A 17573-nucleotide genomic window follows, 5' to 3' on the forward strand; every position below is an offset into this window, starting at 1 on the left:
CTTAAAGATATCCATAAAAAGTGTCGTTTACAGTTTGCCACAAGCCACCTGGGAGACACACCAAACATGTGGAAGAAGGTGCTCTGGTCAGATGAAACCAAAATCGAACTTTTTGGCAACAATGCAAAACGTTATGTTTGGCGTAAAAGCAACACAGCTCATCACCCTGAACACACCATCCCCACTGTCAAACATGGTGGTGGCAGCATCATGGTTTGGGCCTGCTTTTCTTCAGCAGGGACAGGGAAGATGGTTAAAATTGATGGGAAGATGGATGGAGCCAAATACAGGACCATTCTGGAAGAAAACCTGATGGAGTCTGCAAAAGACCTGAGACTGGGACGGAGATTTGTCTTCCAACAAGACAATGATCCAAAACATAAAGCAAAATCTACAATGGAATGGTTCACAAATAAACATACCCAGGTGTTAGAATGGCCAAGTCAAAGTCCAGACCTGAATCCAATCGAGAATCTGTGGAAAGAACTGAAAACTGCTGTTCACAAATGCTCTCCATCCAACCTCACTGAGCTCGAGCTGTTTTGCAAGGAGGAATGGGCAAAAATTTCAGTCTCTCGATGTGCAAAACTGATAGAGACATACCCCAAGCGACTTACAGCTGTAATCGCAGCAAAAGGTGGCGCTACAAAGTATTAACTTAAGGGGGCTGAATAATTTTGCACGCCCAATTTTTCAGTTTTTTATTTGTTAAAAAAGTTTGAAATATCCAATAAATTTCGTTCCACTTCATGATTGTGTCCCACTTGTTGTTGATTCTTCACAAAAAATTACAGTTTCATATCTTTATGTTTGAAGCCTGAAATGTGGCAAAAGGTCGCAAAGTTCAAGGGGGCTGAATACTTTCGCAAGGCACTGTATACATAATGAAAAGGGTAACTTAAAGCACATTGGACCTTAATCAAAGTTATGTAAGTCACCTTGGATAAAGGCATCTGCTAAATAAATAAATAAACAAATAATAATAATATTGCAGAAGGAGCAGTTAAGGTCAATGTCAGGTTTGATTTTTTTTAGGTTGTATTTAACTGGGTAACATTTATGGATAATCCTATAGGATATCTCCTTAACCTTGTTGGTCAATAAGTATTTATTACAAAGTGTCCAGGAGACTTCCCAGTTAACACCTACAAAAAAAACAATAGCATATTCCTTAACTGTGACAGGAAATGGAAATTCAGATAAAAACTCTGCATAACTGAAAAGTTGGCCTGTTAAGAAGTTGACTAACTAAGAGTATATTCTTATCAAACCAATTGGGGAGAAAATAAAGACTTATTTTTGTATCTAAGACCAGCATAAAATAATCTGTTTATGGAAATGTGAAAGTTTTATAGGAATATCATAATTACATAAGAGTATGAAATTTAAGCCACCTAAATTATTAAAGACATGGGCGAGAATAAAGTTCCAAATTGAATCCTGCAGGATTCTTAAAAAATTGTTTAATCCACTTAATTTTGAAAGCTTTATTTAGGGAGGAAAAGTCCAAAAAGTTTAGACCCCCAGGTTTATAATCATTCGTTAAAACAGATTTTTTTATATAGTGGGTCTTGTTTTTCCAAAGGAAATTAAACAATATTCTATCAATTTTTGGCATATTTCATCAGAAACATCAAGCGATAGTGCCGCATAGATCAATCTGGATAAAGCATCCGCCTTAGCCACTAAACTTCTTCCTCTCAATGATAAATCTCTTTGGAGCCATAAATTGAGTTTTTGTTGTACACTGATAATGAGTGGGTTAATGTTTAGGGAGATTCTTGACAGTTGGTCTTTATTAATGTTAATTCCCAGGTACTTTACATTTTCTTTTACAGGGATGCCATAAATCTCTGCATCTGTACTCTACTTAGTTGTTTCAAAGAGATAAATGTAAAATATGTGCTATTCTATGACCCGAGGGCCCTTACAGTACTTTCTGAAAGTTTTGTTGACAAATATTTATTAACAGGGAGGAGCTCACATTTTTTATATTAAGGAACAAACCAGAAGCTTTTGAAAAGAGGAGTATAGCATCAATAGCGTTTGATACTTGTGTTTTGTCTCTTAAGAAAAGTGTTGTGTCATCCGCTAATTGACTAATAAAGACAATTTTATTGGCAATTGAGATTCCTTCTGTGTGGCTTTTCTTAATGTGAATTGATAATAGTTGCATGGCTAATAAGAATAAGTATGGAGAAATAGGGCAGCCCTGCCGAATACCGCAGTTTACATTGAATCGTTGAGAGGTTCCATGTTGTAATTTGATGGAATTACCATTTCTATAAAGGGTTTGAATGGCTTTAATGAAACATTCACCAAATCCAAAAAGATCAAGGGCTTTAAAAATAAAATGAGGCTCAAGTGTTGAAGGCTTTATAGAAGTCTAAGAAAAATATAAGACTGTCTTCTGATACAAGATCAGAGTAATCCAAAATATCAAGGACTAGTCTAATATTATTTGCAATGTGTCTATCTTTCATAAAACCAGATTGTGATTCGTCAATTATATTATTAAGAACATTCTCAATTTTCTTTGCAAATATTAGAGCCATTATTTTATAGTCGTTATTCAAAAGACAAATAGGACTCCAATGATCTAAAAATAAAGTATCTTTTGAGGGTTTTGGAATTAAATTAAGCCTTGTGTCATAGAAGCAGGAAGACAACCAAATTCAATGCTCTCCAAAAATACTTTGTGAAGGAAAGGAGCCAGTTCTTTGGAAAATGCTTTATAAAGTTCAGAAGTGAGCCCATCATTACCTGGTGACTTATTACTTTTAAGGGTTCTAATGCAATCTACAACATCCTCTTTTGATAGGGGAGTATCACACAGTTTTTTGTCATTCTCATCAATCGTCTTTATATTTTCTTCAATTGATGCAAAAAAGTATTCTATTGAATCCAGAGAGATCTTAGATTCATATATATTTTGGTAGAAAGACATACAAAACTCAGCTATTTCCTTTGGGTTATCTGTAAGTGTGTTGTTAATGTTAAGCTTATTTATGGAATTATTCTTATAGTGATGTTTCTCCAATTTAAAAAAATAAGCTGAATTTTGTTCACCCTCCTCCAACCATTTTTTTCTTGAACGAATAAAAGCTCCTTTTGCTTTGTAAATATACATGTGATCTAATTTGCCCTGTAATTCAGTGAGCTGGACCTTATTTTCATTGGACATGTTTTCAGGAGACAATTTGGATAAAGATAATAATTTAACTATTAAATGAGTTTCCACCTTTTGCCTAGATTTAGCTAGTTCTGCACCACTTTTCATTGTAAATCTTCTGATTTTGTATTTTAGTAGTTCCCAGTTTTTTCTAAAAATATTATCTGCTAATGCTTTCTCCCAGTATAAACTATTATATTTTTTATTGCTGTTACAAAAACATCATTTTCTAGCAAGGAATTATTGAGTTTCCAGTAACAATTTTTAATTTTGCTTCATGAGAAAGAGATAAATAAATTGTAAAATTATAGATTTATGGTCAGATGTATAGATAGAGTGTTGGAAATTAGCCAAAAATCAATTCTGGATTGCTGAGAGTGAGATTTATTACACCATGTGAATTCCTTAATCTGGGGGAATGTATTTCTCCAAATATCCACCAAAACAAGTTCATTTAATAAAATTATTAAATGTGTGATTAGTGTTGTGAAACGATTTAGGAGGCCATCTGTCAAGCATCTCAGTCGGTGCTATATTAAAGTCACCTCCAATCACAAGATTGATATTTGGGTATTTATATTGCAATTGCTTAATTCTACCCTCCAATGTTTCTATTAAGTAGTTATTCTCTTTGTTTGTATTATAAATATATATTAATTAGTAGTAAGGAACCAACAGCGGTGGGAGGGAGGGGCTAGCGGGGGCTTAAGCACCCCCTGAAAAAGGCTGAGCCCCCCCTAATCCCCCCCAAACCCCCAGTAATTTTGTGATGAAAAATATTTATGGAAAAAAATATATATATGAAGACATCGGACTGACTTATATGTAACAAAAATCATTTTCTTCATTTAAGTAAGTGATGATGACCGTTGACCTTTGCTGCTTGTTGTGTGTGATTTGATTGGTTGGTTCATATCATTGCAAGTGTGATTGCATGTGCGTGATAACGTTAAGGTTAGTCTAGCAGTTTCGAAGTGTCGAATCGATTCGGTGTAAAACAATAAGTTCGTAGGTTCTAGTGAGCTGAAGAAGAGGAAGAGGGGGTAACGTTAGTGGCAGCGGAGGGTTTGTCTTTGGCAGAAGACTCGGAGATCGATAATGAGAGTGGGGTGGGGGGAGAGAAGAGTTAGCTTCCACTGCCATAGCTGCCATCACTGGCAAGAAACCTGGTGGTCCTGTGGATTTAAGCCAAGATCCAGCTGAGGGACCGAGGCGTCCTCAATTAAAGTCTTACCCGACTCGAAAATTTGGATCACAATCAAGGGGGTTTAACAACTCTTGGTTCAAACAATACTCGTGGCTGGAATACTCGCTCTCAGTTGATGCTGCTTTCTGCTATGCGTGTAGACATTTTTTCCACCATGGGCCGGGTCATATCAAAAAGAGCTTCACCCATGCCAGGTTTCGAAACTGGAGAAAAGGAGCAGAGAAACTGGCCCAACACAATGCAAGTGTTTCCCATAAACTTGGAAGCATGGTGTGAATTTAAGGTGCGATCGAAAAGTGGGTCAAAGATTTTACATTCAGAACGAATTGATTGACATTATGGCTAGCATGATAAGGGGGCAAGTAAGTGACGAGGTTAAGCTGGGAGAGCACTTTGCTTTAATGGTTGACGAAACCAAAGACATAAGCAAGAAAGAGCAGATATCTGTTGTATTGCGTTACCTAAACAATGACAACATTCATGAAGAATTCTTGGATTTTATTCCGGCAGATGGCTTAGATGCACAGTCTTTACTCGAGTCAGTTAAACAGACGTTGGCTAAGTGTAACAGACAAAAACGCATGCATTGCCCAGTGCTACGACAGGGCATCAGTTATGTCTGGGTGCAACAACGGTGTCCAGGAAAGATTTCGCCAAGAAGTGCCACACACGCTTTACATCCATTGCTATGCACACAGACTAAACTTGGTTTTCGTTGACTGTGTGCATAATGTGAAACCAGTCGCAGAATGTTTTGCAGTAGTGCAGATGCTCTACAACTTTTTTTCCGGGTCTGTTATTCACAAACTGTTTGTCGAGAAGCAGCAAGAACTTGAGCCCACCAAACGGGCAGTGGAACTGAAAAGATTATCAGACATGTGATGGGCCAGCCAATATTCTACACTGGGCAATAAAAAGAGCTCTCCCTGCTATTTCAGCGACTCTAGCAGATGTGAGCGACCAGTCAAATGCTCATAGGGCGACCAAAGCAAAATCACTGATTGGATTGATTAATGGACAGTTTGTTCTGCAAGTCACTATGCTGGAAAGCATATTCAGCCTCACAAAAACCCTATCCGATCATCTACAGGCCACAGATTTGGAGCTGGCATCTGCCACTGATCTGGTCTGTTCAGTTGTCGATACCCTCAACGAGAAACGCAACGTCGAAACGTGGAATGCAATCTGGGAGTGTGCAAGTGACCAGTGTGCTTCGGTGGGCATTGAAATGCAGCGACCACAGGTGAGGAGAAAAGCACAGCCCACCTGCAGGAGTTTGTGGTGAACAGCCAAACAGGGTCAAGAGAGCGATTGGAAACTTCAGACGACTATCGTAACCACAGTTTTTTCCCAGTAATCGACCGATTGGTTAGTGAATTGAACAGACGTTTTTTGTCTGAAAGCTTCACATTCTGAGAGGAGCAACAGCCCTCAACCCCAAGCACAAAACATTCATGGACAAAGATTGCCTTTTGCCAATGGCTAAACACTATGGGGTAATGGAGGAAAACCTCTCTGCAGAACTTCACCAGGCAAAGCGACTTATTGAAAGGAAAAAACAAAATGGGGATATCGTCAACACCACCCATGACGTGTTGGTGCTATTAAGGCCATACAAGGATGCGTTTGTTGATTTATATAAACTTGTGTGCATCTCCATGACACTGCCCGTCACATCAGCTGCGTGTGAGAGGAGCTTGTCTTGCTTACGCCGTTTAAAGACCTATCTGAAGAATAGAAGCGGAGACGCTCGAACCAGCAATCTGGGTGTGCTGGCGATCAGTTCCAGAAGGACCAAAGAATTGGACATTAATGCAGTGATTGACCGCTTCGCTGCAAATCACAACAACAGGGGGATTGTTCTCCTGTGACTGGTGAGTACAGTACAGCAGTCTTTGTTGATATGCTGGTTTAAATGACTTTGTTTGCGTAGTTTGATCATACCGTCAGCATTTAACCTGTGTGTGTGTGAGTTCAGTGTTTTGGGAGGAGGGGGATGGATTATGTTTTGTAAGAGTACAGAAAGAAAACTTATAGGCCAGCAAATCCACAGATACTTTCTGTGGTAAATATGATTTGGATTGTGATTGTTTGTTCGTGCTTGTTGTCGTAAACTTTTTGTATGCATTTGATTTGTTCATTCTAAATTCACGGAATTAATTGTGCTGGCGTTGTTGTATAACGCTAAACATTTAGTAACGTGCATTTCAATTATGTAGCCTATTAGCCCGGGATCATTGAATCTCGTTCTTCTGTAGTAGTATTATTTGTTATTGTTTGTTGCGTCAAAATTCTTTAGCACCTGCTATAAACAATCCAGCCCCCCCCCCCCCCCCCCCCGTAGCTCCCCCAATCACAATTCTCTGGCACTGCAGATGGTAAGAACAATCATTAAGTGTAACTATTAATAAAATAAAATGGCCATATGGATCGGTATCATGAGATAGAACTTTACCATTAAATCTATGTTTGAGAACAGTAACTCCTGCAGCATGAGCTGAGCCATGTGCCATCCATATATCTTCTCCCCATTGAGATCTCCAAAAATTGTTATCGTTACTACAGGAATGAGATTCTTGTATAAAACAAAAGTCTGAATTCAAGCTTTTAGCATAGAAAAATAAAGCTTTACGTTTATGATGATCTCTTAACCCCTGGCATTAAAAGAAACTATAGAAAGATTAGAAATTGTGAAATCGTAACAGTAGCCTACTTTAGCAATACAACAGTTAGAACAAACAAAGCCATACCTATTCAGTTTTGAAATGTTAGACATTACATTGTGCCTAGATGTGTATATTTACAAAAAAATGTGAACATTTAAGCTATTTATAATAGTGTTAAAATAAATAGCTAATAATAATGAATAAGAACTAGCTTACTTCACTTGTAATTATCATAACCAGGGCCTACATACAGTAGTTCCGTTTTGAAAAAAAATGAAATTGCGACTTCTTCAGCTTTCATCAGAGACTAGCGGATTTCGACTCCTTCCACGAAAGCCCTTGTGCTAACAAAATAGGCTCGTTTCCCTTCTTTGTGAGCCTTTTCGATTACTGGCACAGTTGTTTCCAAATTTCTCGATCGCCTGGGGATAGATCTTCTGCAAACCGAAGATTTTTTTCCTTCAGAAAGGTTGATTTCTTGGCTGATCTCCAGGGAATGTCCCGGTAACGTCTCATTGTGAATTGTATTATTATGCCACAGTGTTGAGAGTTTCCAAGTCGTTTCATGCCAAGTCTATGGACACTGTCAATGACATCACGTAGTTTGTCTTTGTGGTCGGGAGCAAGAGTTTGACAGATCTTGATAACTTTTTCTCTTGTGTTTTCTCCTTCATCTTTATTATTATTATTTATTTCTTAGCTGACGCCCTTATCCAGGGCGACTTACAATTGTTACAAGATATCACATTATTTTTTCACATACAATTACCCATTTATACAGTTGGGTTTTTACTGGAGCAATCTAGGTAAAGTACCTTGCTCAAGGGTACAGCAGCACTGTCCCCACCGGGGATTGAACCCACGACCTTCCGGTCAAGAGTCCAGAGCCCTAACCACTACTCCACACTGCTGCCATCTTCAGACAGTCCATACAAATGCAAATCCCACCGCCTTTTGTATCTTTCCAGTTCAGCTATTTTTAAACCGAAATCATCTAGCCTTTTCTCCGTATTATTTTTGAGCCCTTCGATTTTCATTGTATTCTCACCCATTAGCTTTTCCAGGCCATCAGCTCTTTCATTGATTAGTTTCAGTGTCGAAATTATATTATGTTCCATGTCAAGGATTGTATCCTTTCAGTTTTCTAGTTTTCCCTTTTTGTTGCTGGGCTTTTTTTATGGCGTTTCTGGAAGTTCAGTGAGCTCAAAGTACTCCACCACGATGTTGTTTGCAGAGATGTATTCTGTTGAGTTTTCAACTGTAACGTTAGCCCCTACCTCAATCTCTGAAGCAGTGCTCATTTTTGACTTGGTGTTGCTTTTTCTCTTTCCGCTGTACATAACAGCTTGGTATGTTTTATCCTTTTCGTTTTAGTTTTATATTATCGTTCTTCTTCTTCTTCATTGTTTTGGACATCTGTTCAATGGCGTATTATTCAGACAATGCGCAAATAACACAAAGTGTCCTCAGCTAATTTACCACGAACAGAAGTTCTCAATTATTAAGAATGAAAAAAACACTTTTTTAATTTTTAGAAGTCAAAATTAGTATCCATGGATTAAAGTTGTTTTTTGTGTTTTACATAATTTCAAATTTGCATGCTAGACAACTTGTTAGTAACTTTTTAGGCACGATGCACTTAAGTCGTCATCTTGGCCACCCCCCTCTTTGCATTTAGAGATATTAAAAAACATACTTACTCGTGACATCATCACATTTCAACCTCCAGTTCTCTCAAGTACCGGAAGTTAGTCCAGTAACTAACTTTCAGATTAATTTCTGGTACGTTGACCGTTGTGCAGCAGCAATCGTGCTCCAGAGTCAAAGTGCTGTCTATACAGTAAATAACAATATAAGAAAACAGGCAAATGCAATGTGTAAATATATTCCACCATGTAACAATTGCATTAGCGAAACAGGAGAAGGAACAGAAAAATAAAGGCTGAGATCAAGGGAAATGAAGGTGTGTAGGCAGGGCAGTAGAAAGCCCTGCTGTTGAAATGGATTATTTGTTTATTTTTAGAACGGGGTCTCCCCCTCTGCCGCCTCTGTCTCCACCATCACCACCAGCAGAGGGAGAGTGCCTGCTGGTCCCACCTCCAATGGCAGGAGCAGAGCAGCAGGAGCTGTCTCTGTCTCCACCACCAGCAGAGAAAGCATGCCTACTGGTTCCCCCGCTGCAGCCAAAAGGGGAGGAGCCCCGGCCGCCTTTGCCATCAAGAGGAGAGGAGCAGGAGCTACCTCTGCCTCCATCACCACCATTGGTAGAAGTGGGGCTCCTGTTGCCACCTTCATGGCCAGGGGCTCCCCTCCCGCTGTTGCCTCCCGAGGGTCCGCAGCCGCCATTGCCTCCCGAGGGACCGCTGCTGCCCTGTCATGCATCGCCCGGGGATGCCAGTCCGCCATCGCCCGGGGATGCCTGCCTTGCACCGCCCAAGGGATGCCTGCCTTGCACCGCCCAATGATGCCTGCCTTGCACCGCCCAAGGATGCCTGCCTCACACCGCCCAAGGATGTCTGCCTCGCACCGCTCAGGGATGCCACGCCCGCTCCGCTCAGGGATGCCACGTTTGGATCACCTGGGGCTGCCTGCTGCTCTGCATCGCCTGGGGCTGCCTGCTGCTTCGCTTCGCCTGGAGTTGATGTGTCTTTTGCTTCTCCTAGGGTCGCCCGAGGGTCCTGCTTCGCCTGGGGTCGCCGAGGGTCCTGCTTCGCCTGGGGTCGCCGGGGGTCCTGCTTCGCCTGGGGTCGCCGAGGGTCCTACTTCGCCTGGGGTCGCCGAGGGTCCTGCTTCGCCTGGGGTCACTGCCGGCTCTGTTTCACCTAGGGTCGCCGCCGGCTCTGTTTCACCTGGGGTCGCTGCCGGTCCTGTGTGGCAGCAGGAAGTCTTGTTGCCAGAGCCCCACGGAGGGGAGCTGCTGGCCATGAAGAAGGGGGAGAGCTCAGGAGACCAGTTCCCCCAGCCACACTTTCGTGGCAGGAAATACTGCGGTTGGAGTGTGTTTTGGTGTTTTGGTGTATGATTTATTAGTATTTATTTTTATCGTTATGTATTTAAATATGACGGCGTAGCCGAATATTTGTTTTTGTTTGGTAGTGTGGATGGGAAGCCCATCCATGGTAATTAAAAACCTTGTGCAGAAGGTGGCCATCTCCCGAATTAATTGATTAATTTGTTGCAAATTGGGAGATGGTCACCTGCATAAAAGCCTGAAGGTGGGTGTTCGGAGGAGGAACAGGAGAGCAAGCGGAGCGAGAGAGAGAGAGTATTGTATTGGATATTATTTTGTGTCTGTGATTATTTTTGTTTAACCTTTTTATTTCGCTCTGTGAGCAAGTGTTTTCTGTTCAAACCTTTTATTTATTTTTGTATTATTTAAATAAAACGGCACACGGCGCGTCTCTTTTTGCACTGCAGTACTCGTGTCAGTGTTTTGCTTCCTGACTCTGGCCTGATGTCACCACTCGTCCACCCTGTCACAAGGTGAAATATACAGCACTCCCGAAAACAGAAAATTAGAATAGCGCAGACACTGTAAATCTAAATGAAACGTGAACCGACAAAAGAAAAAGAAAGAACAAGATGTTGTTACTGTCTTCGGCGTGGCTGAATTCTTCTTCTAGCTGTGACTCGTGCATATGTTTCACCTTGAGTTCCCTCAGCCACATTATTTGTTCCTCCTCCTGTTTCACTTATGCAATTTATGTAGTGTTATATATTTAGACACCGCATTATTGTCTTGTCCTTATGTGTTTTTATTATTTTTACTTTGAAACCTGTAACCTGTAACCTGTAACCTGCTGCTGTTCTTTCAGGATGCCTTTGAAATTTGATGCTTATATGACCTTCCTAAATATATAGATTTTTAAAAATAATAATAAATAAAATGATCAATACTTGCCTGTTTTCTTACTGCAGACAGTACATATCATTTCTTTGTTACGTGTCAGCTGTAAAGGACTTACTTCAAATAGTAACATGTTGAAGTTTTTTTATGGTTGATATTCACACTAGGCTATGTGGCAATGTGCCCCGCCTCTGTGTGTATTTTTGTGTTTTATGTTGTATGTTGCGTGTGTTAATGTTGGTGTATTGTAGTTGGTACAGGGGATATAATGTGGGTAATGAGCACGAGTGTTTAAAATGTATAATTGTATTTAGGCACGGGGATTGCACTTCACTTCACGTGCATTTAAAGTATTTAATATGTGAGCACAGGGTTTTCACAGATTAGTTCACGTGCTGGGATTCAAGTGAATAATTAATTGGTAATTGAATCCCAGCACAATTGTATATATAGATGCACGTTTCATTCACTTGGGGTTGTGTGTTCGACAGTGGAAAACGGGTGAGAGAGAAAGGAGAGTAAATAACAATTGCTACTACGTGCTGGAGAACCAGCACAGTACTTGTTTGTGTCTGGTTTCACTCGTTTGTCTGTCTGTTTGTTGTGTGTCCGTTTTGGCTACTGTGCCGTTTTTTATTTTACAAAGTGTTTTTGTGTTTGTTCAAACCTTTTATTTTGCCGTACTTAATAAACCACACCACAGCGCTTTCATTCATTATTTTCACTTGCAGTGTTGTGTGTTCGTTTCTGGTCTGACGTAAATCACTAAAGCCAGCCTGTCACAGCTATTAGTATGCTAAACAGAAGGTATATTTTTTATTGATGTGTACAGGCTACTTGCACATTATATATTTAATGTGCAACACAGCTGATTTAGTTATATAAAAGGCAATTTAATTTTAAAATTTAAAAGTTATGTTATGTATAACACGGCAGAGGCTGGGATCAAACCCAGCACCTTCATCACTGCAGCAGACAGCCGATACTACTGTACGCTTATGTCTCGTGTTGCATCACCTCAAGCCACGAGTCTTCTCTACAATAAGTATATGTACAGAGCCCACCCCCTGGCTCCCATTGTATTATGTACAGGACTCTGTACAACATAGTACTATTCTGTATTTTATTTTTACTTTCTTACTCATCCATTTTTTTGTTCACTGCATAAAACCTTTTTTTTTAAAGTCGGCTACTTGTATAACGGTAAAGACTCGCTGCTTCCATCTACAGAGCGTCAAGGGAACACAGCCTTCAGGACTCCGGAGCACGATTGCTGCTGCATAACAGTCAAGTTAGTCTGGAAGTTAGTAACTGGACTAACTTATGATACTTGAGAGAACTGGAGGTTGAAATGTGATGATGTCATGAGTAAGTATATTTAATATCTCTAATTTTAATATCTCTAAATGCAAAGTGTTGTTCTAATTGTACATAACAGCAATGGATTTAGAACGAGAAGATCTACTTGTGGATGTGTTATTTGCATATCTTTGATTAAGGTCCAAAAAGTGCTTTAATGAACCAAGTTTATTATACGTCGAATACAGTAATTGTACATAATGAAATAGCTGGTATCGAGCTATAATTTCAGCCTGAGGGAGATCAAAAAGGGTAATGTGGACCCTAAATACTCTCCCTTCTTCTCAGTACTCTCCCTCTGTTCCTGGGTTGTTCAGAAGGTTAGCCTGCACTCTGTTGTAAGAAATAGGTTATGACTGCTGCTATAATGCTCTTTCCTATTGGCTACTTTCAGACTTTTTGTTTGTGCCCAAATAAGACCTACTTGAAATCAGACTTGTTTGTGGACCCTTTCAGAGCTGGCACAGCTGTTCTGATGCTTCATAAATCACATTTTAATATCACAGACAATTTACAAATGAGCCCCACCTACAATTTACCCATGCATATAATTAAGGCTTGACACACCTTAAAATGCATGGCTAATAAGCGGCAGCAACACTGCATGGTGGAGCGCATTTTGGCAGTGCTAACACGTCCTTAACTTGCCAAAACTGTCATAATGCAATTTTAAGGCTGGCGTAAACTTGACGCTATGGCTTTAATGCCATCGCAAATGCTTGATACATGTCTATTATCTAATGTTATAAAGAGGTTCAATAACATAAGAGAGCCCGACTAGTGACTACACCAAGGGTGCTGTGACTTTAATTGTAAAGGGCAAGAAAAACTCTCATGAGCAAGTATTTTAATTTGGAGGCAGGTGTTCTAAAAAACGCACAGACAACCACAGGTGGCTGGAGATTTGGATCATGATGCCCTGCTGGTTCTTTTTCTCCAGCTGAGGTCAAATGAGGTCAAAGAAGCAATCACTTCTAACCTCATGTGTTTACAAAGACCTATTTTGTTTCCCTGATTCTGTAAATTGTATTTACCTGCATCTGGAAACATCTATTTTGATGCCCTGCTTCTGCATTCTATTTCATTTAATCTGATTGGCATTTAATACATTTGTAAATCTGTGTACTTATGAATGCAAGGTCCTGTATATATAACTGCACTCTTCGGCACATAAATTCTCTGATTGTGGCTGTTGTATGTGTGACATGTTATACAAATGTATTGTGGTTTGTTCTTTTTTTCTGCTATGTACTGTACAGTGCTTTGCGATACTTTTGTATAAAAAGCACTATATAAATACAATAAATAAATAAAATGAATAAATATATCTAGTGTCAAGGTAGTTTTATGAACATAACATAAGAACATAATAAAGTTTACAAACGAGAGGAGGCCATTCAGCCCATCTTGCTCGTTTGGTTGTTAGTAACTTATTGAGCCCAGAATCTCATAAAGCAGCTTCTTGAAGGATCCCAGGGTGTCAGCTTCAACAACATTATTGGGGAGATATACTGTGTCAAAGTAATTGTAAATATAAATATACTCACCCTTTTACATAAATGTCACTTGACTGCTGACCTGTAATAAAGTTTTCATCTTCTAAGATGACATCTTCAGTGTTCCAAATTATTATCCTCAACTCATATCTTAAAAATAAAGCAAACTGTTACAAATGGCAAAAAAAACAAGCACAAAAATATTAATATTACTTCAACGTAGGATTTAAACCCAAGAAAAACCAAGTTAATTAGTAAAAAAGTAATTTCCACATCCATTTTTATTTGAAGTTCTTACAGAGTCTGGACGGTGCTGGAGCCTGCTTGTAGAGTAGCAGTAGCCATGGATTGTGACTGAAGTGGCTGGTGTGGACAGTCGAGTCAGGGGCTCAGGTTGGATTGTGACTGAAGTGGCTGGTGTGGACAGTCGAGTCAGGGGCTCAGGTTGGATTGTGACTGAAGTGGCTGGTGTGGACAGTCGAGTCAGGGGCTCAGGTTGGATTGTGACTGAAGTGGCTGGTGTGGACAGTCGAGTCAGGGGCTCAGGTTGGATTGTGACTGAAGTGGCTGGTGTGGACAGTCGAGTCAGGGGCTCAGGTTGGATTGTGACTGAAGTGGCTGGTGTGGACAGTCGAGTCAGGGGCTCAGGTTGGATTGTGACTGAAGTGGCTGGTGTGGACAGTCGAGTCAGGGGCTCAGGTTGGATTGTGACTGAAGTGGCTGGTGTGGACAGTCGAGTCAGGGGCTCAGGTTGGATTGTGACTGAAGTGGCTGGTGTGGACAGTCGAGTCAGGGGCTCAGGTTGGATTGTGACTGAAGTGGCTGGTGTGGACAGTCGAGTCAGGGGCTCAGGTTGGATTGTGACTGAAGTGGCTGGTGTGGACAGTCGAGTCAGGGGATCAGGTGGAGCTGCACTGTGTGGGGTTAACCATTCACTGTCTGGGGACTTTTTTTAGGCACACTCACTTCTGGTGATGTCATCCAAGTACAAATAACCGGATAAGTATTAGTTTCCGATTACAAGTAAGAGTAGTATAAATAATGAATTCTCTACACATCCTTAATAATTAGACATCAAGACATTTACCCTTTAGGCTTTCGTGGAGATATGTCAACAGGAGGTCCTGGGGGAGGCATGTCCATTGGGAACATATCCACCCACATCTGCAACTGACCCTACAGAACACAAACAAAACAAGGATATCTTCAAAACAGATATGTGGTAAACAAGTGATGCAAACAAAAAAGACACTGAGCAGATAAAACATGTTTTAACAATATGCAGCTAGCAGCTTCAAAAAGACTAAATTTATTATGCATAACTTGAGTACCTGGAGAGTTCTCTTTGCTGCAACGCATAGGTAGAACCCATTGAAGTTTAAATACATAGAGCTAACAAAATACAGTCAACTCTCATGAATACGAATTTCAAGGGACCATCAAAAAAATATCTTATCTGTAATTATCAGGAGTCTAAGCCAAATTAATGCTGTCGGTGTTTATTGAAGTTACAGTAACAGTGAAATCAAATTTCAATTACAGTACAATGAAAATTATTAGACATTTAAAAGTACTTGTGCATTTTCTTAATATAACTGTAAGTGAACATTAGACGAGAGTATATTACATGTGCAGTACTGTACTGTTGTAATTTATAATACAACGTTGTGGTCCCAGATACAGGCGCAAAAGCAAGATGTCCTCAACATGAGGATAGTTACCAAATCATAAAGGCTGCTGACTGGCACCCACAGTTTGCTGTTCACAGGCCTGCGGGAATACTGAAATCCGGAGCTACATCTTTATTTTTCTTGTACGGTGGTGCATTATCCACCACTTTCAACATCTCCACTATTGTCTGCAATAATGCATGTTTTTTGCGTGGCCTCTCATTTTAGTCCTTCATGGAAATGGCATTGACGCATGAGAACTACAGCAACTTTAGTCCCAAACAGCACTAAAATACAATACAGAGACGCTAATCTGTTAATACATTTCCCAATATCCTTTACACTCATCTGTTCAAATTAGGGCAATTCTTTTGATTCAATTTTTTTTTCCCTGGAGGGGCTTAAAAATGATTTGCACAATCAGGAAATTAGTGCAAATTAGTGCAAAGTGGATTTCCATATAAGAACTAATTTACAACAGCATTGCCAAATTTGGCCAGAACCATGTAGAAAATTTATAGTATCAGAAAATGTGTTTTCCACGTTTGTTATAATGAGAATTGACTGTATTTCTAGAAAATAATATATACTGTATATATATATATATATATATATATATATATATATATATATATCCCTTTGCAGTCCATTTATTAATCGCGCGTCAGGCATGTCAGGTGTAATTAATTTTCACACGCGCAGTTAATTTTAGACGCGCTGTTTAAAAGTATTTTTTTCCACAGTCAAACGGGTTTAAATGGCCCTGCATATCAACAAAGCACTCGAGGTATATAACACGCCAGGTTTTTGGGATGGAACCGCATAACAGTCTCGCGTTTTGATTGGTCCATGTCTGTCACATGAATATGTCGTCACGCTGTACTGATATAACAAACTATGGGTGATTACTTTATATGAATTATCATGTTATGCACGAATGTAAGAATTGGCTTTCTGTGGTGGTGTACTTTTTTCTTTCAAGTAGCATATATCTCTAATCGTTTTTGCGGTATATTTTAATATAAAATGTATACACTATTGCAGTTTTGTTAGAGGATACATTAGTTTATCTCTAATGTAATCACAGTTTTACATATAGACTGCCCCTGTTTTCATTTACGTCCCAAATTCTGGGCCGCTTTGATTTTTAGATAACGTCCCAAATTCTGGGCCGCTTTGGTTTTTAGATAACATCCCAAATTCTGGGATGCTTTGCATTTTCGAATTCAGCCCAGTTTTGGGGACTCAGCTGACAGCCGAGTTTCTAAGTCATCCATGCACAGTTTACCATAAACTGGATCGTGAGTAACCCTTAGTACATGAATCAAAGTGAATGTATTTTTACTCTCCCCAGAAATCTTTTTTTTTTTTTTTTATGAAAAAACAAATACAATTTAAATGTTAAAAAACGTATTTCTTAATACATGAAGAAACTACATTGCACTGAAATAGATACATGAAAATTAAAGCAGTCGTTTTCCTTTATTAAAGACTAATATTAAAACACATTTTTGGGAAGGAACATGGTATTCTGAAAAAAGGACATCTCATTTTCTTATGTAACGTCCATCAATATATTGTAGTGTTTCAGGTTCTTTTTGGACAGAAATGAGACTGCAACTGTGAGTAGATGAAGGCAGTTTATTTGACAATAATTAAATAATCACAAAATAAAATCATAAAGTGAGGGTAAGGAGACTGGGAGTCGACAGTGAAAATAAATAAATATAGTAATTTTTCTTTTACCCTACCCTTCCCAGTCTTTTCCCCGCCCTTCTTTTGCGCAAAACCTGCACTCCAATTCCCCTCCACACACATGTACCACCATGCAACCCCTGCACACACACACCCACCATGCAACCCCTGCACACACACACCCACCATGCAACCCCTGCACACACACACCCACCATGCAACCCCTGCACACACACACACACCATGCAACCCCTGCACACACACACCACCATAAGACCCATGCACACACACACCACCATAAGACCCCTGCACACACACACCACCATAAGACCCCTGCACACACACACCACCATAAGACCCATGCACACACCACCATGCAACCCCTACATGCACACCACCATGCAACCCCTGCACGCACACACCACCATGCAACCCCTCCACGCACACACCACCATGCAACC

At 39.9% G+C, this 17573-nt stretch overlaps 1 protein-coding gene across 1 annotated transcript in view; it reads right to left on the reverse strand.

Moving 5' to 3' along the window:
- The window catches only part of LOC117401291 (fer-1-like protein 6), a 202711-nt gene that overhangs the window by 15180 nt on the left and 169958 nt on the right, over positions 1 to 17573 (reverse strand). The window contains exons 35-36 of the mRNA XM_059013927.1: positions 14835 to 14923; positions 13799 to 13897 (exon numbers count right to left, since the gene is read on the reverse strand). Coding sequence (XP_058869910.1) covers positions 13799 to 13897; positions 14835 to 14923 — 188 coding nt within the window. The remainder of the gene's footprint in view (positions 1 to 13798; positions 13898 to 14834; positions 14924 to 17573) is intronic.

Source organism: Acipenser ruthenus, chromosome 47 (assembly GCF_902713425.1).
Source record: "Acipenser ruthenus chromosome 47, fAciRut3.2 maternal haplotype, whole genome shotgun sequence".
NCBI lineage: Eukaryota > Metazoa > Chordata > Actinopteri > Acipenseriformes > Acipenseridae > Acipenser > Acipenser ruthenus.